The 26007-nt window shown below is 55.6% G+C and overlaps 1 protein-coding gene across 1 annotated transcript in view; it reads left to right on the forward strand.

Moving 5' to 3' along the window:
- Positions 1-1980: 1980 nt before the first annotated feature.
- C3 (complement C3) overlaps positions 1981-26007 on the forward strand; it is a 33467-nt gene continuing 9440 nt past the window's right edge. Inside the window, 29 exon segments of the mRNA XM_006172081.3 lie at positions 1981-2129; positions 2993-3185; positions 3902-4064; positions 4159-4229; positions 5491-5585; positions 5685-5767; positions 5860-5950; positions 7222-7324; positions 7414-7540; positions 7635-7750; positions 7848-7997; positions 9039-9248; positions 9349-9555; positions 9678-9836; positions 12509-12638; positions 12874-12917; positions 12919-12961; positions 13119-13319; positions 14862-14970; positions 15184-15269; positions 17210-17352; positions 17429-17641; positions 18251-18317; positions 18422-18508; positions 21720-21923; positions 22512-22587; positions 22854-23013; positions 24082-24183; positions 25480-25636. Coding sequence (XP_006172143.1) covers positions 2056-2129; positions 2993-3185; positions 3902-4064; positions 4159-4229; positions 5491-5585; positions 5685-5767; positions 5860-5950; positions 7222-7324; positions 7414-7540; positions 7635-7750; positions 7848-7997; positions 9039-9248; positions 9349-9555; positions 9678-9836; positions 12509-12638; positions 12874-12917; positions 12919-12961; positions 13119-13319; positions 14862-14970; positions 15184-15269; positions 17210-17352; positions 17429-17641; positions 18251-18317; positions 18422-18508; positions 21720-21923; positions 22512-22587; positions 22854-23013; positions 24082-24183; positions 25480-25636 — 3664 coding nt within the window. The 5' untranslated portion in view covers positions 1981-2055.

Raw genomic sequence — 26007 nt, forward strand, 5'->3', positions numbered from 1 at the left:
TACAGGAAACCAGAGCAAACTCCCCATTAACCCCTTCAGTGGGGTTTGCACCTCCGCAGAGACCAGGACCCTCACCCCTATGCCATTCCCGCAGCCTGAAACCGTCACCTTCTAGGCCTGGGCAGCTGAGCATCAGAGGGACACAAAGTACCGCTTTTCACCCACGAGGCTGGCGGGGGTCGCAAGCATGCCAACGTGGCCAGTGCCCAGGCCGTGGGGAAAAGCCTGCCACCCTTCATTTCACGCCATGCAGGTGGGCGGGTAGGTGGGGGGGGTCGCTGCACTCCCCACGGAGGGGAATTTGCTGCCCTCTCGCAAGATCAGTAATGCATGGAGAGACCCAATCAGTAGATCCTGTCCTGACCCCGTTCTGCAGGAGGAGACTGAGGCTCAGAATGGTTGTCAGGGACCTTCCCGAAGATCACAGCTAAGAGATATGCCAAGAAACAATGAGGTTGAGATTTCGATGACTGGGCACATGATTTGCAATCCCGGAAGTCCACCGGTAGGAAGCAGGTTGGTTTCATACAATGTAGCAGGGACGGCCGCCCGCCGTGAGAATGAGGAAGCTCTGTGGGTGATATGAAACGGTCTTTATAGGATAGGGTTCATGAATAAACAAGCCGTAACCCTGGGAGACAGGGAAGATAAAAGGAGCGCATTCATATTTGTTCGAAAAATGTGTATATTGGCACCAGGGAGGGGAAGAACGCTGCCCTTCTCTCTACCCATTCGGACCTTTCAAAGCTCACCTTTATGAGTGTATCTACTTGTACACACACACACACGCATGCACACGCACACCGATACAACTCAAAGTACGGATTCCTAGGAAGATATTGATGTAAAACAGGTACACAACTAGACACAGAGACCTTCTCAACAAGGACTTTTTGCTAGTTTGTTTTAGGGTGCACGTGCTCCCCCGAGAGACAGAGGGAAAATGAGAAATCACCCCCACAGAGGATGGCCACGCCACAATCCCTTCTCCTCCATTCTCCTCTGGGGATTTTAGGCACGCATGCATGTGCCCGGTGTGTTTTTCAACCTACTGGGTCCAGGATTTGAACCACACAGATGGCCATGTAGGATCCAGTAACTGCCATACTACCTGTTGCCCCCCCCCATGATGACTTTTAATTTTAAAGAATTAGTTATTTATTATGGTTACTTATTAAATTCACTGCAGGGCATGCATGGTCACAAGAGAGAAACAGAGACAGAGAGAATGAGAGAGAGAGAGAGAGAAAGCAAGCTTCCAGGTGTCAGACTCAAACCATGGTCAGCCGTGTGGGGTCCAGTACCTTAACCACCCCACCACCTGCTGGCCCCCAATAATGACCTTTTAAAATCACCATAGTCACTCAGGCATCCTGATAAGAGCAAGGGAAGGGAGCTCCAGGGTCTCCTTCTCCCTGAAAAGCAAGTTCACCTAGGTATTGAACTCCTATGCATACTTCAAAGCCCACCTGAAAAGTCCCCTCTTTCCAAGAAGCCTTCCCTGACTCTCCAAGAAACAAAGTTGTTCTCCACTAGGAAAAACACCCCATGGGGCTAGACATGACTGTGCTGGGCTCTGTCCCTTTCTCTTCCCTCTCCTTCCCCTAAGCATGGAAGCCTCTGGACGTAGGGCTCTAGCTCTGAGTGCAGAGACGGACTCATAGTAAACACAGCCAAAGTGCTCAGGGAACAATGTTCGGGTGTCTGGGCTAGGGGCTTCTCTGATTTTAATGTTCTTTCAAATCAAGTAGGTGCCTGAAGAAAGGGTCCCGTCCCAGTTTGATCTGGCTTCTGGGCGGGGGTGGAGGGGGCACTTGTTGGAGAGGGACATGCCCAGAGGTTACTCACCCTGCGAGATGTTGGCCCAAGGGATTGAAAAACTTAGGAAACCAGTATTGAGAAATCTGGGGCAGCCCCAGGGAGGGGAGAGGCCGCAAGGAGGAGGGGGGCAGAGTGTGGGCAAGGACGCAGCCAGATAAAAGGCAGCCTCCAGAGGCTCCCTCACTCCTCCCCATCCTCTCCCTCTGTCCGTCTGTCCCCCACTCTCCCTGCACCATGGGGACAGCTGCAGGTCCCCGCCTGCTGCTGTTGCTGGCTACTACCCTTCCCCTGGCCCTGGCCGATCCAATGTGAGTAATCACGACTCTCCCCGGAAACAAGGGCGCTTCCAGGGCAGGAGCTTTCTCAGCATTTGTGGGTCCGGGGCCCAGGGTGTTCATGGAATTGGGGGTTAGCTGGCTGGGGCGTTCACTGTGGGCTGGGTGTTTGCAGAACCCAGGGATGGTGGGATCGTGAGCTTGGATGTTTATAGACTGGAGGGTCTGTAGGTTTAGGGGGTGCATGGGGCTTAGGGATCATGGTTTGGAGGCCTGGAGGTTTGGACTTGGCAGATTCGGGGGGAGTTTGCAGGGTAGGAATAAATGGGTCTCCGTGTTCACAGGTGCCGAGCTTTAGGACTCTGGCTTCGTGAAGGGCTGAGGGTTTGGGGTCGGTGGTATTTATAGGACTGAGGTGTTCAGGCTGAGGCATGCTGTAGGACTTGGGGTGCAGGGGTTCACGTGCATGTAAGTTCCCATGTGTGTAGTTCCGAGTGCTGGAGGGTTAAGGCACTTATGTATTTGGGGTGTTTGGACATGGGGGGTTAGAGCTTTGGGCATATGTGGGTCCAGGTGACAGTGGGTTTGGGGATTCAGAGAGTTGGAGGCATAGCCGGGTTCTGGTTTGAGTTTCTGGGGTTGGTGGGATCCGCAGCCCGTCCCTAACTGTCCTGGCCAGCCGAGGGTGGAGGTCACTGTGACTGTCACCTTGTCCCTGTGGGGGTGCCAGGGAGGAACCCAGATCTAGACGATGCCTGGCAGGTGCCCCAGTGGTCACTGGATCCCCTCCAGGACCAGAGACGAAGACGGTGTCTGGGAACAGAGGCGCCGCCAGGCACTGACCCAGGATGGCGGGAGTCCTGGGGCCTTGGGATGACCACTCTGCTCTCGGGCAGGTACTCCATAATCACCCCCAATGTCCTGCGGCTGGAGAACGAGGAGATGGTGGTGGTGGAGGCTCACCAAGCACAAGGGGACATTGAGGTCACGGTCACCGTCTCTGACTTCCCTAAAAAGAAGCAAGTGCTATCCAGTGAGAAGACCATGCTGACGGCTGCCAACGGCCACCTGAGCACCGTCACCGTCAAGGTGGGCACAGACTAGCCGCTGACCTTTGGCCCCAGCCTCTGCGGCCTCGTCTTATGCGCCCCACCCCTTCCAAGTCTCCACCCCTTTCTGAGACCCACCCTCAGTCCCCTCCCCTTGTAAGCCCCTCCCCTTTCTGAGACCCACCCTCAATCCCCTCCCCTTGTGAGCCCCTCCCCTTCCAAGTCTCCTCCCCTTTCTGAGCCTGGCCTCCCTGTCTCCTCCCCCTGTAAGCCCCTCCCCTTCCAAGTCTCCTCCCCTTTATGAGCCTGGCCCCCCCAGTCTCCTCCCCCTGTAAGCCTCACCCCTTCCAAGTCTCCTCCCCTTTCTGAGACCCACCCTCAGTCCCCTCCCCTTGTAAGCCCCTCCCCTTCCAGATCTCCTCCCCTTTCTGAGCCTGGCCCCTCCAGTCTCCTCCCCCTGTAAGCCCCTCCCCTTCCAAGTCTCCTCCCCTTTCTGAGCCTGGCCCCCTGTAAGCCCCTCCCCTTCCTTTCCAAGTCTCCTCCCCCATTAGCCAGCAATCTCTTTCTGAGACCCTCCCCTTATACCACCCTCCCCCTCTCTGCCTCCCTCCTCCTCTCTCTCCTCCCCACCCAGAACTGAGTTAACCTGAGAGACCAGGAGTGAGGGGCAGGCAGGTGGTCCTAGGGACCTGAGGCTAGCCAGTGGGCCCAGGGCCCTGGAGCAAAGCCCCTAACGCGCCCCTGGCCTGTGCCTAGATCCCAGCCAATGATGAGTTCAAGGTGGAAAAGGGGAACAAGTACGTGACCGTCCAGGCGAACTTCGGGAACGTCCCGGTGGAGAAGGTGGTTCTGGTCAGCCTTCAGAGCGGGTACCTCTTCATCCAGACGGACAAGACCATCTACACCCCCGGCTCCACAGGTGAGGGGCGGCGGGCTGCTGCAGAGCGCCAGGCAGGGGTGCAGAAGGGCCAGGGTCTCACCAGGCCCGCCCTGTCTGTCCCTCTGCCCCACAGTTCTCTATCGCATCTTCACCGTGGACCACAAGCTGCTGCCCGTGGGCCGGACCGTTATCGTCAGCATCGAGGTACCCGCCAGCTGGGACCCCAGGCACAGCGAGGGCAGAGCCTGCGGGAGAGACAAAGAGATAGAGAGAGACAGATCCAGGGCAGTGGGATAGGCAGAGATGCAAACAGAGACAGACCTGGAGACAGGATGGAGACCCAAGGGGGCTACCTGGAGCGCTCAGTGGCTGTGGGTTCTCCTTAGACAGACCCCTGTCCTTGTCGCCTCCCTGAGCCTCAGTTTCCTCACCTGAAGACTGGCATGAAATCATTCTATGTGGTCTATCCCACCTGCAGCAGCCAGGGGCACCTGTGAGCCCTGAGTCAGGGGCTGGCCCTTCTCTGCCCACAGCCCTCCAGGGCTCCCACTTCCTTCAGGGTCAAAGCCCATTCCTCCCTGCAGCCTACCAGGCCCTACACAATCTGCTGTGTCCTCTCCCCTCCTCCCCTTCCTCACGTCCTCCTCACTCTCCCTTCTCCAGCCACACAAGCCTCCTGGTTATTCTTCCAACACATCAGGCGTGGAGCTGCCCCAGGGCCTTTACACAGACTGTACCCTCTGCCCGGAAAACCCTCTTCCTCCAAAGAGCTACACTTCTGCCTCCTTCCTCTGTCCTCCTTGGCCCGAATGTCCCCACTTTCCACTTTTATAGCGAGGCCTCCCGGAACACCCTATGAAGTTGCAAATCCCTCTGCCACTCCAGACACACACGCATGCGCACATGCACACACACACACACACACACACACGCACACCTCGCTCCCGCCTGCCTGCCTGCACCTCCTGTAAATAGGATTCATTCATTTATTACCTGCCCCTCCCTCCACCCCACCCTTCATTGAAGCCAGGTTCCACACAGGAAGGGAGATTGTTATCTGTTTGTTCACACTCTTATCACCTAACCCCAGCATAGTACCTGGCTTATTCTAGGGTTTAATAAAAACTTTCTGGAAGGAAGAAAAAGGAAGGAAGGAGGGGAGGAGCTCGTTATTAACATTCGGATCATAATTTTTTGCTTCTATGAACTATGTGCCAAGCCAGTGAGGCAGGTGCCAATATTAGCTCCTTTTTTCCAGATAAGCACATTAAGCACAGAGAGGTCAAGTAACCTGCCCGAGATCACACAGTGTATAAGTGGCACAAAAGGGATTTGAACCTCGGTTGTCTGACTCGGCTTCATGTGCTTAATCACCATCCCTGCAGACACGGTGCAAAGAGGGTGTCCAGGCATGGAACACTCAGAAGACCCAGTTTACCCCACATGTGTTCCCGTCTCTTTCCAGACCCCCGATGGCGTCCCCATCAAGCGAGACTCCTTGTCTTCTCACAACCAGTTCGGCATCTTGCCCCTGTCTTGGAACATTCCAGAGTTGGTCAAGTATGTCAGGCTGTCCGGAGGGGGTTCAGGGCTCCCCTGTCCCAGGAGAGGGAGGGGGCTGTGAGGCCCGGCCAGATCCCTCACCCGCCCTCCCTGCAGCATGGGGCAGTGGAAGATCAGCGCCTACTACGAGCACGCGCCACAGCAGGTGTTCTTCGCGGAGTTCGAGGTGAAGGAGTACGGTGAGACAGGAGGGGCCGGGGGAAGGAGTGCGGTCAGAGAGGGGGGACCCTGAAGCCCCACCCCACCCCACCAACACCGGCTCTCTCCCCAGTGCTGCCCAGTTTCGAGGTCACCCTGGAGCCTGCAGAGAAATTCTACTACATCGATGACCCAAAAGGCCTGGAGGTCTCCATCATGGCCAGGTGAGGGGCCAAGGTGGGACCAGGAGAGGGACAGGTGAGAGGACAGGTGAGGGCCAGGTGAAGGGCCAGGTGAGGGACAGGTGATGGGTCAGGTGAGGACCAGGTGAGAGACAGGTGAGGGGCTAAGTGAAGGGCCAGGTGAGGATCGGGTGAAGGGCCAGGTGTGGGTCAGGTGAGGGACAGGTGAGAGTCAGGTAAGAGAACAGATGAGGGCCAGGTGAAGGACCAGGTGAGGCCCAGGCAAGGGCCAAGTGAAGGACCAGGTGAAGGGCCAGGTAAGGGTCAGGTGAAGGACCAGGTGAGGGCCAGGTGAGGGTCAGGTGAAGGACCAGGTGAGGGCCAGGTGAGGGTCAGGTGAAGGACCAGATGAGGGCCAGGTGAGGGACCAGATGAGGGTCAGGTGAGGGTCAGGTGAAGGGCCAGGTGAGGACCAGGTGAGGGTCAGGTGAAGGACCAGATGAGGGTCAGGTGAGGGTCAGGTGAAGGGCCAGGTGAGGACCAGGTGAGGGCCAGGTGAGGGTCAGGGGGAGGACCAGGTGAGGGCCAGGTGAGGGTCAGGTGAAGGACCAGGTGAGGGCCAGGTGAGGGACCAGATGAGGGTCAGGTGAGGGTCAGGTGAAGGGCCAGGTGAGGACCAGGTGAGGGTCAGGTGAAGGACCAGATGAGGGTCAGGTGAGGGTCAGGTGAAGGTCAGGTGAAGGACCAGGTGAGGGCTAGGTGAGGGCCAGGTGAGAGCCAGATGAGGGCCAGGTGAGGGTCAGGTGAGGGTCAGGTGAGGGCCAAGTGAGGGCCAGATGAAGGACCAGGTGAGGGCCAGGTGAGGGTCAGGTGAGGGCCAGGTGAGGGGCCAGGTGAGGGGCCAGGTGAGGGGCCAGGTGAGGGGCCAGATGAGGGCCAGATGAGGGACCGGGGGGGGTGGGCGGGGCGGGGGCCGGCGGCCAGGTGAGGGGCCAGATGTGGGCCAGGTGTAGGGCCAGATGAAGGACCAGGTGAGCTGGCCAGGTGTAGGGCCAGATGAGGGCCAGGTGAGGGGCCAGGTGAGGGGCCAGATGTGGGCCAGGTGAAGGACCAGATAAGGACCAGGTGGGGAGCAGGTGAGGGGCAGGTGAGGGCCAGATGAGGAGCCAGGTGAGGGCCAAGTTGAGACAAGGTGAGGGGCAGGTGAGGGCTGGGGAGACCGGGGGCTCTGGATCTTCGGCCGCTGCAGAAGCCGAGAGGTGCAGCCCTCCCCACCCTCCAAGCGGGGACCTGAAACCATCCCTGCCTCGCAGGTTCTTGTATGGAAAGAACGTGGATGGGACTGCCTTCGTCATCTTCGGGGTCCAGGACGGCAACCAGAGGATCTCGCTGGCCCAGTCCCTCACCCGCGTCGTGGTACCTGACAGATGGCCCTTCTGAGGCCCCCTTCGCCATGCCCTGCCCCGCTCCCCTCCCTCCTCTGAGTCCCCCTCCTCCTCCCGCAGATCGAGGATGGCTCCGGGGAGGCCGTGCTGAGCCGGAAGGTGCTGCTGGAAGGCGTGAGTCCCTCAGAGCCCATGGCCCTGGTGGGCAAGTCCCTGTACGTCTCTGTCACTGTCATCCTGCACTCAGGTGAGGAGACCTGGGCCTCCAGCTTGTCCCAGCCAAGGGGAGGAGGGCAGTCCTCAGGGGGCCCCGGGCTGACCCTCACGGCTGGTCCCCACAGGTAGCGACATGGTGGAAGCAGAGTACAGTGGGATCCCCATCGTGACCTCCCCCTACCAGATCCACTTCACCAAGACGCCCAAGTACTTCAAGCCAGCCATGCCCTTTGACCTCATGGTGAGACCCAGGGCGCGGCCCCACTGCCCCACCTGGAGTGCTGGCCAGTGCCGCTGAGGCCTGCTCACCCTCTCCACCTCCACCCCACCACGCACAGGTGTTCGTGACCAACCCCGATGGCTCCCCAGCCCGCCACGTGCCGGTGGGAACCCGGGGCTCCGGAGACGTGCAGTCTCTGACCCGGGAAGATGGTGTGGCCAAGCTGAGCATCAACACGCCCAACAGCCGGCAGCCCCTGTCCATCACGGTGAGTCCAGGCCCCACCACCAGGAAGACATACGCTGGGGTCCGACCATGCGTAGAAGGGGCCCTGCTGTTTGCATAGGAGGTCGTACCTGGCGCGTGCATGGTGAGGTCCCTTCATTTGCATAAAGAGCCCCTAGTTTGCACAAAGGTCCTTATTTGCATAAAGAGTCCATTTATTTGCATAGGAGAGTCCTATACTGTACATAGAGTTAGGTCCTGTATTTGCATAAAGAATCCATTCATTTGCATAATAGGGTCCTTCATTTGCATAGTGAGTTCCATTCATTTGCATAAGGGAGCCCTGTGGTCTTCATAGAGGGGTCTACATTTAGGTAATCAGGGGTCTTGTGCTCCCATGGCTGGGTACTCCACCCCGGCAGCCCTGCCTCTCCCGGGGAGGAGCCAATCCTACAAGGGGGAGCTCTGTGCTCTGTATGAGGAGTCCATGGCTGAGTGGTGGGCTCAGTTCTCCTGGCTTCCGTGAACTCAGCCGTGTTGCCCTGGTGTCGTGTCGCTCATGTGCACCCCACGGATGTCCTCGGGGGTCCCTCCTGCTCCTGAGCTGGGCATGCATCTGAGTCCCCTAGAGACTCTATGACAAATGACTATGAGCTCGGTAACTTCGACATGAATCTAGGCGTTTACTGTTCCGGAGGGCAGAGTCCTAAAAGCAAGGTGTGGGCAGGGGGCGCAGAGCTCCCCTTCCGGAAGCTCTAGGAGAGAACCTATTCCCCTCCTTTTCCAGTGTCAGGGGCTGCCTGCATTCCTGGGCTCCTGGCAGTGCGGCATCTACACATCCATCTCTCTCCTCTCTCCCTCTCCTCCTCGTCACCTCCCCTACCTCCTCTGTCTCCCTCTAGTAAGGAAGGACCTTTATGGGTACCTCAGGCCACCTGGACCAGGCAGGATAATCGCCCCATCTCGAGATCCCTAACAACACCACCTGCAAAGTCCCCTTTGCGACGAAAGGCAGTCCAGGTCTCACGGAATAGCACGTGGGTATCTCCGTGGGACCAACATGCACTTCTCTTTCCTCGCCCAGGTGCGCACCATGAAGGAAGGTATTCTGGATGCACGGCAGGCCACCAACACGATGCAGGCTCAGCCCTACAGCACGATGGGCAACTCCAACAACTACCTCCACCTGTCCGTGCAGCGCACCGAGCTCAAGCCAGGGGACTCCATCAACATCAACTTCCACTTGCGAACGGACCCTGGCCAGGAGGCCAAGATCGGCTACTACACCTACATGGTCCGTGGCCAGCGGGCACCCTTAGCCCCTCCCCGGCCCTGGATGTCCCCTCTCAGCCACCTTCTCATCCTCCCGGTCCTTCTGCCCGTCCGTCCCCCAGATCATGAACAAGGGCAAGCTGCTGAAGGCAGGGCGGCAGGTGCGCGAGCGAGGCCAAGACCTGGTGGTGATGCCTCTGACCATCACGACAGACTTCATCCCCTCTTTCCGCCTGGTGGCTTATTACACCATGATCGGTGCCAACGGCCAGAGAGAGGTGGTGGCCGACTCTGTGTGGGTGGACGTCAAGGACTCCTGTGTGGGCACGGTATGCGTCTCGCCCCCGTCTCTCTCCACCTCTCTCTCCTTTCTGTCCATCCTACGTCCACGTCTGTCCTGGGCAACCCTGGGGAGCTGACAGCCCCTTCCTGCCTCCCCACCCTCCTGCAGCTGGTGGTCAAAGGCGGCGGGAAGGACGAGAGAAAGCACCTACCTGGGCAGCAGATGACCCTCAAGATAGAAGGGAACCGGGGGGCCCGCGTGGGGCTGGTGGCCGTGGACAAGGGCGTGTTCGTGCTGAATAAGAAGAACAAGCTGACTCAAAGCAAGGTACGTGCCTGCGTCCTCTAGGCGGGGTAAGAAGATGGTGGCAAAGTGATGAAGGTGCTGGACTCCCACAGGGTTGACCACGGTTCAAGTCCCAGACCTGGCAGCTTGCTTCCTCACTTTCCCTTTCTCTCTCTGTCTCTCTCTGGTCCAATAATAATAACAAATAGAAATAAATAATTAATTAATTACTCCCTCCCCCCAAAAAAGAGAAAATAGTGGATGGAGCTAGCAGGTGGCATGATGGTTAAGATATTGGACTCTCAGATGGCTGACTATAGTTCAAGTCCTGGATCTGGTGGCTTGTTCTCTCTCTCTTTCTCTCTCTCTCTCTCTCTCTCTCACTCTGGGGAGTACATGTGCCCTGTAGCCAGTTAAAAAAATAATGATGATAAATAAAAATAAATAATTCTTTTAAAAAATGGTGGATGGGCTTGGGGTCAGGTGGGATGGGAACAGAGGGCAACGGTTTGGACTAGTTGAAGACCGGAAGTCGAGCTCGGACGAGACAGGAAGTCGAGGTCGGAGGAGACCGGAAGAGACAGCAGAGGGCTGGGCTGGAGTGGAAGAGGGCAGGTGGGTGGATGGGACTGAGGTTGAGATGGGTGGTGTTGATGTGGGCGTGGCTCTAGGGACCTCACTGCTTGGGAGTGAGCCATGGTGGAAGGCTTGGGGCTGGGGGTGAGGGTGGAGGTGGGGCTGCCCAGACTTGGCAGAGGGCAGGACTGCAAATGGATTTGGAAGAAGGGAGACGGGATCAGGAATGGGATTGGGACACGCCGGGAATGGTAGTGGGCTGCAGAGGGTGTTCGAGTCCGTTCTGTTGTCATAAGAGAAAATGCCAGAATCTGGGCCATTTAAGAGAATAGGAGTTGGAGCCAGCAGGTGGCATAGTGGTTAAGGCAGTGGACTCCCACATGACTGCAGTTCGAGTTCCAGACCGTGCGGCTGGTTTTCTCACTTTTTCTCTCTGTCTCTCCCTGGTGAGTACATATGCCCTAGAGCAAATTTAAAAATAAGAATTATAACTAAATAAATAATTGGGGGGGGGTAGAGGTTTTGCCTTAGGGCACATGCACTCACTGGAAAGAGAGAGACAGAAACAGTGAGAAGGAAAGTGAGAAATTACCCCACCCCCCAGGGGGATGGCCAGGCTGCAAGCCTTTCTCTTCCATTCTCCTCCCAGGATCTTGGGCACGCATGCACGCACATGGGCCTGGCATGAGCTTCAGGCCTCCAAGTCTGGGACTCGAATCACAGCTGGCCATGTGAGAGTCCAGTGACGTAACCACTATGCCATCTGCTGATCCCTAAATAATTCTTTTTTTAAAAAAAGAATTTTTTTTAAGAAAGAGAGAGAATAGGTGTGTATTCAGCACAGTTTTTTGGTTTTTGGTTTTTTGGGTTTTGTTTTTTGGTTTTTTGCTACAGGGCACGTGCGCTTGCCAGAAAGATGGAGAGATTTTGAAAAAGCAATGTAATACACTGTAAAGTTATATGTAATCCAATGTAATATAAAGAAGATTATAATGATAATAAAATTTTTTAAAAATTTAAAAAAAAGAAAGAAAGACAGAGAGAGATAGAGAGATAGAAAGTGAGAAACATCCCCCAGGAGGGATGGCCATGCCGCAATCCCTTCTCCTCCATTCTCCTCTCGGGATCTTGGGCACGCATGCACACGCGCCTGGTGTGAGTTTCAAGCCACCAGGTCCGAGACGCGAACCGCAGTTGACTACGCGGGAGTCCAGCAACATAACCATTATGCTAACTGCTGGTCCCTCCAAACACATAGTTTTAAGGTCCAACATCCAGGGATCTGATGGAGCTGTCACTGGTCCCAAGACATTACATCATGGGGCAAGAGCAGGTCAGAGCACCTGTGTCCACCCGGGTCTCTGTTCTGGTCTCCCTCCCTCTTCTTATAAACCCACCAGGAGGGGCCGGCAGGTGGCGTGGTGGTTGAGGGCGCTGGACTCCCACATGGCCAACCATAGTTTGAGTCCCACACCTGGTGGCATGGTTTCTCACTTTCCCTCTCTCTCTATCTCTCAAATAAAAAAATAAAATAAAATAATGATGATAATAAGTAAAGTTAATTGAAAATAATTCTTAAACCCACCAGGAGTCGATGGTGGGGGCTCTGCCCGAGTCACTTCGTCACCCCCAAAGGCCCCCTTTGACAGGGAAGGCACTAAGTCTTCTGCATTCACAGTCCGATCTCGACACCTGAATCTGGGGACCTGAACCGTCGCAAATATGCTTGGGAGTGGAGACGGACTGGAGTTGGGAATGGGGTGGGAAGGAGCTGGCGCGGAGATGAGAGTGGGGTTGGGCAGAGAGCGGGGTAAGGGTGCAGGTGCTGGGGGTTGAAGGGAGCAGCTTGGGAGTGGGGTTGAGGGTGCGTGAAGAAGTGGAGAGGCGGGGTTATGAATAGCGCCGAGAAGGGGCTGGCGTCGTGGTGAAGATGGAGGAGAATGGGGAAGGAAGGGGTGGAGGGGAGTGGGCTTCGGTGGAGACGGGAGCAGTAGTTGCACGGGCAGGGCACGGGGGGCACGGGGGGCACGGGGGTGGGGGCTGGGTGGAGACCTGGGGAAGGGTGTGTGACTCCATTCGGAGGAAGCAGCCGTGGCCTGGCCTCCCTCCACCCTGGCCATCCCCACTCCGCCCCACAGATCTGGAACGTGGTGGAGAAGGCGGACATCGGCTGCACCCCGGGCAGCGGCAAGGACTACGCGGGTGTCTTCACGGACGCGGGTCTGTCCTTCCAGTCCAACAAAGGCCTGCAGACCGCCCAGAGGTCAGGTGAGGATGGAGGCCAGAGTTCCACCTCTCAATGCTGACAGCGAGAGAGGTTCTGGGTTCGGAAGACTTGGGTTCAAGTCCTGCCTCCACCACCCATCAGCGAATCTCCTCTTTGAGCCTCTGTTTGGTCGGAGGGCAGCAGTGACACCCCTACCTAACAGCCATAGCCAAGAGCCGACCGAGGCCGCGTAGCCTGCGCTTCATCTGTCCTGTTCTTGGTCTCCCTGCCCCTCAGCCCTCGAGTGCCCGAAACCCGCCACCCGCCGTCGCCGCTCCGTGCCGCTGCTGGAGGAGGGAGCTGATGGAGAAGAGGATGGACAAAGGTGGGCACACACACGCCCCCGCCACCCCCGCATCCCCACTCAGACCTGGCCCGTGCGGGGTCCCAGCCTGACTTATTAGGAGCCCAAGACCGGGCCACGGAAGTCCCCCCAGGGTCTCCTTGTCCCTCCCGCCGTCTGACGGGGCCGTGTCCCGCAGCCGGCCAGTACAGCGACAAGGAGCTGCGCAAGTGCTGTGAGGACGGCATGCGCGACAACCCCATGCAGTTCTCCTGCGAGCGCCGGGCGCGCTTCGTCATCCTGGACCAGGCATGCGTGAAGGCCTTCCTGGACTGCTGCACCTACATCACCGAGCTGCGCCAGCAGCACCAGCGCGACAAGCCCCTGGGCCTGGCCAGGAGTGAGTCCACCAGGACGCGGGAGCCCCGGCCAGGGAGGAGCCTCCATCTGAGGAGTAGAGAGCCCTGTCTGGGAGGGGAGGACACCCTGGCGGGAGGAACAAGGCCCCATCTAGAGGTGATGCAGACCTCCCCCGAGGGACAGAAAGACCCAGGTCCCGGGAGCAAGTCTGAGAAGGGCCGATGCCCCACCTTGGGGGGAGGAGGTCTCCGTTTAAGAGGGAGGATGCCCCGTCTGGAAGATAAAGGAGTCCTTTCGATAGGAGCCAGGCCATCCAGGCCTGAGGGAGGACAAGGACCTAGTCTGATGGCTCTGCCCAGGGCAAGAGCATTTCCTGGTCTTCCCAGCCCTGTCCATCAACCTGAAGGTTGATGCTGCCGGTGCCCAGGCCGTCCATGACCAAGGGAAAGTTCTAGGTGCTGGACTGGCCACGCTGTCACTGTTGAGGCTGGGATGGGTCCTATGTATCCCTTGGCCAAAGAAAAGAGATCGGTGCTGCCTTGCAAAGAGAAATGCCCCAGTTGGGGCCAGCAGGTGGCATAATGGTTACGCCGCTGGACTCCCATGTAGTCGACTGCAGTTCAAGTTCCAGACCCGGTGGCTTAAAACTCACACCAGACACATGTGCATGCGTGGCCCATGATCCCGAGAGGAGAATGGAGGAGCAGAGATTTGAGGCATGGCCATCCCCCCTGGAGGGGTGTGATTTCTCACTTTCTGTCTCTCCAGTGAGCACAGGTGCCCTATAGCAAAAATCTCTCTCTCTAAAAAATTTTTTTTTACAAAAGAAATGCCCAATTGATGAATTAATAGGCAATGTTTATTCATTGATTTTTTTTTAATTGTATATTTTGAATTGTCAAAGGCTTACATGCTGGCCAGAGAGAGCAAGAGAAAGGGGAAGAAGGAGAAAGCACCCCCTTAGTGGGCTATGGTCACCCCACAGCTCTTTCTCCATTTCTCCATCCTGTAGAGGCTTCGAGCATGCATGCATATATGCCTGGCATGGTTTTTCAAACTGCTAGGCCAGGTTTCGAACCACAGTCGGCCATGGGGGATCCAGCTCCCTTAACCACCAGGCCATGGGGCTGGCCTTTTTTATTTATTTATTTTTAGTTTTTTGCTACAGGGTGCATGCACTTGCTAGGAGAGAGACAGAGAGAGTTAAAGCGAGAAATCACCCCCAGGGGGATGGCCACGCCACAATCCCTTCTCCTCCATTCTCCTCTCGGGATTTTGGGCACGTACGCACACACGCCCGGTGTGAGTTTCAAGGCATCCAGTCTGGGACTCAAACCATGGGTGGCCATGTGGGAATCCAGCGCCTTACTGACCAGCCGGCTGCTGGTTCCCTGTTTATTTTCTTCTTAATGTAGAAAAGGGCACCCAGAGAGCACATGGGCTCGGTGCTCCTGGGGAGTCATCTGCAGCCCTGGGTGCGTTTCACAGCTAGGAATCCACCCAGGGCGGAGATAGTCCTAGGTTGTAAGAAGAAAGTCGAGGTAACGGGTCTGTTCTAAACCCAGATCGTAACCCCGCTCAGGTGACCTGGATGACGAAATCATCCCAGAAGAAGACATCATTTCCCGAAGCCAGTTCCCAGAGAGTTGGCTGTGGACCATAGAGGAACTCAAGGAGCCAGAGAAGAATGGGTGAGGCTGCGGTTCCCCCGTCAGCTCACCCCACGCCAGCGCCCACCACCGCCCTGCCTGGCCATCTTGCCCGCCACCTCCTGTCCTGTTGAGAATCGCTCTAGCACCCCACAGCCCAACCTAGGACTGTCAGGAGCCGAGTTCCCTTCCAGTGCCTTGGGACCCCTCCACCCCAGGTCTCTGCTAATGCTCTGACCTCCCCCCGCCACACAGAATCTCCACCAAGACCATGAACGTGTTTTTGAAAGACTCCATCACCACCTGGGAGATTCTGGCTGTGAGCTTGTCGGACAAGAAGGGTAAGGGACGGTCCTGCCCTGGTCAGGACCCAGTGGACGGACCCTCTGTCCCTCGGGCCCTTACGCTCTGCCCCTGCCAGGCTGCGGGGGGGGGGGGGGGGGGGGGGCTGCTGGAAGACAAAACCAAATCAAAAACAAAGCCAGCTGGCAGCTTGAAAAATGCCGAGTGACGGACCAGCAAATGGCATAATGGTTACGTCACTGGACTCCCATGTAGTCAACCGTGGTTCAAATCCTGGACCTGGCAGCTTAAACTCACAGTGGGTGTATGTGCATGCATGCCCAAGGTCCAGAGAGGAGAATGGAAGAGAAGGGGCTGCCGCTTGGCCATCCCCCCCTGGGGTTGATTTCTTGCTTTCTTTCTCTCTGTCTCTCTGGCAAGCACACATGCTCTATAGCAAAACTCTTTAAAAAAAAAAAAGAAAAGAAAAGAAAAATGCCGGGTGTATGTGTGTGTGTGCCCAAACTCCCAAGAAGAGAATGGAGGACGAGGGATTGTGGCCATCCTCCTCCTCAGAGTGCTTTCCCACTTTCTCTCTCTCTCTCTCTCTCCCTCTCTCTCTCTCTCTCTCTCTCTCCCTCTCTCCCTCTCTCCTGCAAACACAGGTGCCCATGGTGGGAAAAAAAAAAGAAGGGAAATTTAATTCATATACTCTAAAAGTCACTTTTTAAAGTGTACAAGTTGGCGGGGCTGGGGTTTGCACTGTGAGCGTCAGCTTTAAGTTCACGTCTGAGTCTAATGAAATCGATTTACAGAAAAGTAGAAACGCAGTTCTCACCCACGAGCCACAGCCCGAGCGGTCAGTATTTGCCGGCGCTCGGAGCCGCCGTGTCGGACTCGCAGATCAGTCTGGGGAAGTAGGTGTACTCTGAGACCCTTTGCGTGCCCTCCTCCTCCCTGCTCATCAGCTAGGAGCTGCACGCTGAAAAGAACTGGAACCACTCAAAGTACTAACTGTGGCGAGATGGCTAAGGCGTTGAACTCCCACATGGCCGACCGCAGTTTGAACCCTGGACACAGTCACTGGGAAATCACATTGCTTGCTTTCTCGCTTTCTCCCTTTCTGTCTCTGTCTCTGTGTCTGTCTCTCTCTGCTAAGTGCATGTGCACTACTGCAACATTAAAAATAACAATAACAAACAAATAAAAATTATTTGGAAAAAATAAAGTACTAATTCCAGGCCAGCAAGTGGCATGGAGGTTAGGGTGCTGGACCCCACATGACCAGCTTCACAGTTTGAGTCCTGGACACAGAGGCTTAAAAAAAATCACACAGGGGTGTGTATGTGAATGTCCAAAATCCCAACAAGAGATTGGAGAAGGGATTGCAGCAAGGCCATCCTTCTTGGGGAGGTGATTTCTCTCTCTCTCTCCCTCTTGCTGCTGAGTGCACTCACACTATCACACAAAACAACAAAAACAAATCCCATTTATGCCTGTCATTTAGAATTTTAAAAAATTATTAATACAATTTTATGTATTATTATTACTTTTTGAAAATTTGCTGTGTCCTCACCAGAGAGAGAGAGATAAAAAGAGAAGGAAAGTGAAAATGCAAGCCACCAGGTCTGAGATTTGAACCATGCTCAACCATGGGGGAGTCCAATACCTCAACCACCACACCACCTGCTGGCCCCTGAATTTGTCACTATATTTTGAGAATTATTTTATTTAATGTTATTTATTTATTTATTTATATTTGACAGAGAGGGATAGAGCGAGAGAAAGAGAGGAAAAGTGAGAAAGCAAGCTGCCAGGTCCAGGATTCGAACCACAGTTGACCATGTGGGAGTCCAGCACCTTCACCACCATGCCACCTGCCAGCCCCAATAAATACATAATTCTTCAAATAATAATAATAAAACAGAGCCGCCACGCCTTATCCCTGCCCACCCCTCTGCCTGCCCTTGACATGGGTGCCCTGTCCCTGCCCGGCCAGGCATCTGCGTGGCCGACCCCTACGAGGTCACGGTGATGCAGGACTTCTTCATCGACCTGCGGCTGCCCTACTCCGTGGTCCGCAACGAGCAGGTGGAAATCCGGGCAGTCCTCTACAACTACCGGGAGAACGAGCCGCTCAAGGTGGGCTCCGGGGGCGCACAGGGGCTGGGTGGGGTCGCCCAGCGCAGAGCTGCCTGACCGGCTCTCTCACCGGTAGGTGAGAGTGGAGCTGCTGCACAACCCCGCCTTCTGCAGCATGGCCACTGCCAAGAAGCGGCACCAGCAGACGGTGGAGATCCCGCCCAAGTCCTCGGTGTCGGTGCCGTATACCCTGGTGCCCCTGAAGATTGGCCTGCAGGAGGTGGAGGTCAAGGCTGCTGTCTACAACTTCTTCATCAGTGACGGTGTCAAGAAGACCCTGAAGGTCGTGGTGAGTCCTTGGGCCGCCGGCGACCCCTTGGGCTTTGGGAGGGCTCCTGGTCCCCATGCTGGACACCCAGGCTCTGAGACATTAAGACCCACAGTGTCAGGCCAGCAGGTGGCATAGTAGTCGAACCACATGGCTGACCGTGGTTCAAGTCCTGGATCCGGTGGCTTGAAAATCATAACAAATACGTACATCAACAAATAAATAAGTATTTTTAAAAAGAACCATAGTGTCAAGTCAGCAGGTGATGTGATGGTTAAAGTGGCTGGATCTCACATGGCCAGCTCCACGGTTCCAGTCCTGGAACTGGGGGCTTGAAGAACATTCCAGGTGTATGTGCATGTGTGCGTGCCTAAAACCCCGAGAGGAGAATGAGGAGAAGGGATTGCAGTGTGGCCGTCTCCCTGGGGGTAATTCTCACTTTCTCTCTCTCCGTCTCTCCCTGGAGAGGGCATACACCCTATGGCAAAAACGTGAAAAGAAAATCAGGCCCCTAGTCACATTGCTGAAGGGGGAGAGGCCAGGTTCACATGCCACGTGCCCACAGCAGGGCCCTGCTGACCTCCTGTGTGTCTGTCTGTCCTTTTTCCGCCTGCCCTCACCACCACACAGCCGGAAGGAATCCGCGTCAACAAAACCGTGACCGTGCGCACGCTGGACCCAGAACACCTCGGCAAAGGCAAGCCGGCGGCAGAGCAGGGCTGGGGGCGTGACCTGGGCCGGGTGATGCAGGGAAGGGGTGGCAGGGACTGGTGCCATTGATGCCTCCCCCAACCCCTGCAGAGGGAGTGCAGAGGGAGGAAGTGCAGCCCGCAGACCTCAGTGACCGGGTCCCGGACACCGAGTCAGAGACCAGGATTCTCCTGCAAGGTGAGCCGCACTGGGCCCTGACCCCGCCGGGCCTGGCATGAACCCAGCCAGGGGAGCCAGCTCCATCTGACGGGGCGCGGAGACACTGCCCCACGCTCCTCTACTGAAGCAGGACCTCCTGTCAGGCCTGTTTCTTGGAAGCCGCCAGGCGGTATTTAGTTCTGCAGAGAGCCTTTTCTCTGTTCACTGGTCATGACTTTATTTTTTTTTAATTAGCAAGCAATTCTGTAAAACCATTGTTATGCAATTTCTTTTTATTTTTTAAGAGAGATGTTTGCTATAGGGTGTGTGCACTCACCAGAGAGACAGAGACAGAGAGAGAGAAATTGCCCTATTCCATGGCCACAGCAATCCCTTCTCCTCCAGTCTCCTCTCAGGATGTTTGTTGCACATGTGCCTAGTGTGAGTTTTAAGCCACCAGGTCCGGGACTCGAACCATGGTCAGCTACGTGAGAGTCCAGTGATGTAACCATTATGTCATCTGCTAGTCCCCAGATATGTCAGTTTCTAAAATGTGGCATCTTAGATTCAGTTGGCAAAGACTATGTTTGGCAAGAAACATGAGTTTAGTATTCCACGTAGAAACCCGATATACCAAGCCATTAAAAAGGAAAACTAAATCATTTTCTGTTGTTCAAAACTTTAAGTATTTGCTGATAAATATGTTTAAATGATGGAGCCAGGAGGTGGTATGGTGATTGAAGTGCTGGGCTCCCCCATGGCCGACCACGGTTCAAGTCCCAGACCCAGCAACTTGAAAATCACACCAGGCGTGTGTGCATGCGTGCCCAAGATCCCAAGAGGAGAATGAAGAAGGGATTGTGGTGTAGCCGTTCTCCCTGGGGGTGGTTCTCACTCTCCCTCCTTCTGTCTCCCTGGCAAGCACACGCACCCTATGGCAAAAGCCTTAAAGAAAAAAAAAAAAACTTAATAAACGAGAAGCAATATATTGTAGTTGGAGAGCAGAAATGCCGGACTGCGTCGAAGACTGAGACAAAAAGAAACAAGACAGGTTCTTGCAACCTGAGTTGTGAGGCTTTGGGGCAAGAGCTTCGGTTTCCTCATCCTTGGTAAGGGTTGAGATAACCCTATCTACCTCCAAGGGTAAGAATTAAGTGAGATACTATGGGAACCAGCAGTTAGCGTAATGGCTATGTCGTTGGACTCCCACGTAGTCGACCACGGTTCTCATCCCAGACTTGGTGGCTTAAAATCACACCAGGCACATGTGCGTGCGTGCCCAAGATCCCGAGAGGAGAATGGAGGAGAAGGGATTGCGGCGTGGCCATCCCCCCTGGGGGGTGATTTCTCGCTTTCTGTCTCTCTGTCTGTCTGGTCAGGGAAGGGGTGGCAGGGACTGGTGCCATTGATGCCTCCCCCAACCCCTGCAGAGGGAGTGCAGAGGGAGGAAGTGCAGCCCGCAGACCTCAGTGACCGGGTCCCGGACACCGAGTCAGAGACCAGGATTCTCCTGCAAGGTGAGCCGCACTGGGCCCTGACCCCGCCGGGCCTGGCATGAACCCAGCCAGGGGAGCCAGCTCCATCTGACGGGGCGCGGAGACACTGCCCCACGCTCCTCTACTGAAGCAGGACCTCCTGTCAGGCCTGTTTCTTGGAAGCCGCCAGGCGGTATTTAGTTCTGCAGAGAGCCTTTTCTCTGTTCACTGGTCATGACTTTATTTTTTTTTAATTAGCAAGCAATTCTGTAAAACCATTGTTATGCAATTTCTTTTTATTTTTTAAGAGAGATGTTTGCTATAGGGTGTGTGCACTCACCAGAGAGACAGAGACAGAGAGAGAGAAATTGCCCTATTCCATGGCCACAGCAATCCCTTCTCCTCCAGTCTCCTCTCAGGATGTTTGTTGCACATGTGCCTAGTGTGAGTTTTAAGCCACCAGGTCCGGGACTCGAACCATGGTCAGCTACGTGAGAGTCCAGTGATGTAACCATTATGTCATCTGCTAGTCCCCAGATATGTCAGTTTCTAAAATGTGGCATCTTAGATTCAGTTGGCAAAGACTATGTTTGGCAAGAAACATGAGTTTAGTATTCCACGTAGAAACCCGATATACCAAGCCATTAAAAAGGAAAACTAAATCATTTTCTGTTGTTCAAAACTTTAAGTATTTGCTGATAAATATGTTTAAATGATGGAGCCAGGAGGTGGTATGGTGATTGAAGTGCTGGGCTCCCCCATGGCCGACCACGGTTCAAGTCCCAGACCCAGCAACTTGAAAATCACACCAGGCGTGTGTGCATGCGTGCCCAAGATCCCAAGAGGAGAATGAAGAAGGGATTGTGGTGTAGCCGTTCTCCCTGGGGGTGGTTCTCACTCTCCCTCCTTCTGTCTCCCTGGCAAGCACACGCACCCTATGGCAAAAGCCTTAAAGAAAAAAAAAAAAACTTAATAAACGAGAAGCAATATATTGTAGTTGGAGAGCAGAAATGCCGGACTGCGTCGAAGACTGAGACAAAAAGAAACAAGACAGGTTCTTGCAACCTGAGTTGTGAGGCTTTGGGGCAAGAGCTTCGGTTTCCTCATCCTTGGTAAGGGTTGAGATAACCCTATCTACCTCCAAGGGTAAGAATTAAGTGAGATACTATGGGAACCAGCAGTTAGCGTAATGGCTATGTCGTTGGACTCCCACGTAGTCGACCACGGTTCTCATCCCAGACTTGGTGGCTTAAAATCACACCAGGCACATGTGCGTGCGTGCCCAAGATCCCGAGAGGAGAATGGAGGAGAAGGGATTGCGGCGTGGTGGCCATCCCCCCTGGGGGGTGATTTCTCGCTTTCTGTCTCTCTGTCTGTCTGGTGAGCGCACGTGCTCTATAGCAAAAACCTCTCCAAAAAAATAAGAATTAAGTGAGACACTATTCAGCGTTCTCTTCAGCAGAGCCTGGCCGATAACATTAAGAATGATATATGTCTTCATGACGGTTGCTACTGGGCTTATTTTACTATTGGGGAAACAAGAGGTCCCGGGGGACCCATGGGAAACCCAGGCTCCCCTCCCTCAAGTGCAAACCCAGGTCCAGCCACTCAAGCGTGCAGCCACCCCCCTCCCCAGTCACAATCTGCCGGAGCCACCTGCTCCTGAGCTTTGGCCCTGCCTGGTGGGAGACTGGGAACTCCGGGTGCAGCCTGGACGCCCCTCTTCACCCTATGGAGGGTCCCCCGCTTGAGCGCGACCTCCCGCCTGGCTGCAGGCACCCCGGTGGCCCAGATGGCGGAGGAAGCCATCGACAGCGAGCGGCTGAAGCACCTGATCGTGACGCCCTCGGGCTGCGGGGAACAGAACATGATCGGGATGACGCCCACCGTGATCGCAGTGCACTACCTGGACCACACCGAGCAGTGGGACAAGTTCGGCCCCGACAAGCGGCAGGAGGCGCTGGAGCTCATCAAGAAGGGTGCGCGCCCTGCCTCTACGGGGGCGAGCGCCCTCCTCCCGTGGCCCTTCTCCGCCCGAGGCGCAGCCCTCCCCGCCTCGCCTTCTCTGCAGCCCGGCTCCGCCCAGAACTCGGAGTCCCTCTCCACGTTTCCCTCCTCTCCTGGATAAACCCTGTCCCACCGTGTGCGGCACCCCCGTCCTTTCCCCTCTCCTCTCCGGAACCTCCTCTCTTCCGAGATCACCTCCCTCTCCTCCCTCTGACTCCCAGAACCCCCTCTGCGTCCCTCCTTCCTTTGAGTCCGCCTCCTGCACCATCCCAAACCCCGGTCCCACACCACAGGGCATCCGGATCCTCTCTCCAAGTCACGCCCCTTCTCCAGTGAGGTCCCTCTGCACTCTAATTTCCTTCCATAGCTGCTTCCTCCCCCACCCCGGTTGTGTTCCCCGTTACCCCCTCTCTGATCCGCCAGAATCCCTCCTCCCTTTAAGCGCTCCTCCCCCACCCTGAATCCTTTCCACACCTCCCTGAATATCGTGGTGTCCCCTCCTTCTTAGGGTCCCCCTCCGCTCAGCCCCCATTCCCGCGGGGACACTCTCTTCCCTGCAGGGTACACTCAACAGCTAGCCTTCAGACAACCCAGCTCAGCCTACGCGGCCTTCCTCAACCGGGCGCCCAGCACCTGGTGAGTGTCCATCGCCTGAGCAGGGTCTAAATCCTATGCAAGACCACCGAGGATCCCCCCCCGCACCCAAACTTTGCACCCGCACGCAGAGTCAATGCACCTGCAGGCTGACCAGCAGCGCCGACTGCAGGCGACTGTGCGCCGCGAAGCAGCCTCCGGGATCCTGGGAACCAGCCAGGCCCCGCCCCTGACTGCTCATTGGCTGGCTGGGAGGGCAGTGTCTGGATCCCAGAGCTGATTGGCTCACGCTCTGTGCCCACTCGCAGGCTGACGGCCTACGTGGTGAAGGTCTTCTCGCTGGCGGCCAACCTCATAGGCATCGACGCCCAGGTCCTCTGCGGGGCTGTGAAGTGGCTGATCCTGGAGAAACAGAAGCCCGACGGCGTCTTCCAGGAGGATGGTCCTGTGATACACCAAGAAATGATTGTAAGCGGCTGGGAGTCAGGAGAGGGCCTCCTGAGGGTCACAGGTGGACAAGATGACTTCCCCTGGTTGTCCCACTGCCCAATCCACTCTGCCGGGCGACAGGAAGATATAGGAGTTGGAAGTGATGCCCCGACCTTGCAAAAACCAAGACCCTCTGGGCTCAGTGCAAAATGAAAATGCATGCCCACCTGTTCCAAGATCATTAAGAATTTCATTAACCCTGGCCGCTCCCTGTAGTCTTGTGGTTCGTTGACTAGATCTCACATGGCTGACTACACGGTTTGAGTCCTGGACCAGATGGCTTAAGAAACAGGCCGGGGGCCAACAGGTGGCTTAGGGTTAAAGCGCTGAACTTCCACGTGGTCCACTGCAGTTTGAATCCCAGACGTAGTGGCATGAAACTCACGCTGTGTGTGTGTGTGTGTGTGTGTGTGCATGTCCAAAATCCTGAGAGGAGAATGGAGGAGAAGGGATTGCAGCATGGCCATCCCACCCGGGGTGTGTGTGTGTGTGTGTGTGTGTGTGTGTGATATTTCTCACTCTGTCTCTGGTGAGCATACACACCATAGACCAAAAACCTAGGAACGGAGAGAGGGAGGGAGAGAGGGAGAGAGGGGAGGAGAGGAAGAAGAAAGAAAGAGAGGGAGGGAGGAAGGAAGGAAGGAAGGAAGGAAGGAAGAAAGGAAAGGAAACAGGCTGTGTGTGTGTGCACGTGTGCCCAAAATACTGACAGGAGGGAGAGGTGAAGAAGGGATTTCAGAGTGACCATTCCCAATGAGGGTGCCTTCTCCTCCCCCTCTTTCTTTGTCACTCTCTGTCGGACTATTACGCCCGCCAGTGTCCGGTTTTCTTCCACCATCGTCTCCATGGCGCCAGCTCCGTGACTTTCAGTCATGTTTGCAGAATGAACAACAGACTGAGTTAACCTGAGAACTGAATCTTCCTGGGAAGGGAGGAGACACTAGGACGAGACCCGGGCCAGCCCAGACCCCCTCATTCTGCAGGGCATGGGTGAGCTCGTGTGCAAAACACTAGTGACCCCAACCTTGCTTCCCACTCCGCGTCCAGGGTGGCTTCAGGGATGCTGCGGGAGAGAAAGATGTGTCCCTCACGGCCTTTGTCCTCATCGCGCTGCAGGAGGCTAAAGATATCTGTGAAGGGCAAGTCAACGTAAGTGCCCTCCACTTCCCCACCCTACCCCCCCCCCGGGGCACACCCACCTTGGGGAGCCAGGGACTGCATTCAGAGCATCTCCGGTCCCCTCCAGTACGACGACTGCTATCCAGCGCCCCTAAGGACACCGAGCACGCACTAAGCATTTAGTAAGATGCCCATTGGAGAGCTTCCTGTGGTCACGTTGTGTGAGTCTGGTCACAGAGGCGGGCTTTACTGCTCTCAGAGTTTTAGCCCATGTCTCCCCAAGCCTCTACGTGTGTTCCGCATCACTGTACCTGATCAGTGCTTTGGACGCTCGCTGCTTCCGGAGAGGAGACTCAAGATACGAAGCCAAGAGTATTTCGTTAGCCCGGGGGATCTTTCAGAAGCTTTTCAACGGGGTCCATGACCTCAAACAGGAAACAATGCAAACTGTCGGATCTTCATCGTCCACTTTTTTTCTGGTTCTGATTCGGAAGCAGGAAGGTTTAGAAAGAAGGTGGTCTCCTAAGAGGCCGTCCTGGTGTTGTATGCTTTGTACTTGGGTTTGGAGAGAGGGTTGTGGAAACTTTCGGTTCCCAAGTGGGGAGCCCTAGGAGCCCACCCTCCTCAGAAAGCAGGAAGGGAGAGAGGAAGGGAGGAAGGAAGGAAAAAAGGAGGGAAGGAAAGAAAGGGAAGGAGAGAAAGAAAGGAAGAGAGAATTTACACCACAGAAATTGGCAAACAGTACAGATCATGTCTCCCTCCACCTATAGAATGCCACGTTTGGATCCAGGTTCTGCCCCTTACTACCTAGGCAGTCTAGGGTTTTACGAGGCTAGATGAGTGGGTATATGACTGAGACAAGGCCCATGAGAGCTGTGACAATGATGAAGATGAAAAGGGCAATGACCGGATGAGTGGCATTCATAGTTGTATGCTGAATCCGGCTCCTGCTAGCTTCCAAGGGCCTATTTGGGGCATCTCTTCTCAACCCTTTGCTCAGTGATGTCATCCAATACTGGTTGGAGTATTTACACCACAGAAATTGGCAATCAGGGCTCCCCTAGCCTTCCCACTGGAGAGCAAGTTGTTAAATGTTTACCAGCACACCACCGAGTACATGGGCTACTGCAGGTTTTCAGCCGTAAGGCAGGTCCTGATGGCGAAGATGTCTGGGAAGCCCTCCAGAACAGACAGATCCAAGATAGATATGTCCCAAGGACAGAAACCGTCCTGGTGACCAGGAAGTGGTGCTTCTGTGATCTTCACCAGCTGTCAGTGGCAGCAATGCCCACTTGACCAGAGGACATCCAATCCTCTTTCTCGTAGAGTCTGGGAGGCAGCATCAATAAAGCAGGCGACTTCATTGAAGCCAACTACTTGAACCTGAGGAGACCATACACAGTGGCCATTGCTGGTTATGCCCTGGCCTTGCTGGACAAGCTGAAGGGTGCCCACCAAGACAAATTTCTGAACACAGCCACAGGTGAGGGGCAGCCTAGAGGGGTAAAAGATGATCAATGTCAAGGTTTAAATGAGCTGGGATGGGCGGTCCTGAGCTGGGATGGGCGGTCCTGAGTGAGCTGGGATGGGTGGTCCTGGTCCTGAGTGAGCTGGGATGGGTGGACCTTGTCCTGAGAGAGCTGGGATGGGTGGCTCTGAGCTGAGCTGTGTGGTGGGTGACTCTGAGCTGAGCTGAGATGGGTGGTCTTAAGTGAGCTGGGATGGGTGGCTCTGAGCTGAGCTGAGCTGGGTGACTCTGAGCTGAGCTGAGCTGGGATGGGTGGCTCTGAGCTGAGCTGAGCCGGGTGGCTCTGAGCTGAGCTGAGCTGGGATGGGATGCTCTGAGCTGAGCTG

This window comes from Tupaia chinensis, unplaced genomic scaffold (genome assembly GCF_000334495.1).
Source record: "Tupaia chinensis unplaced genomic scaffold, TupChi_1.0 Scaffold148210_1, whole genome shotgun sequence".
NCBI lineage: Eukaryota > Metazoa > Chordata > Mammalia > Scandentia > Tupaiidae > Tupaia > Tupaia belangeri.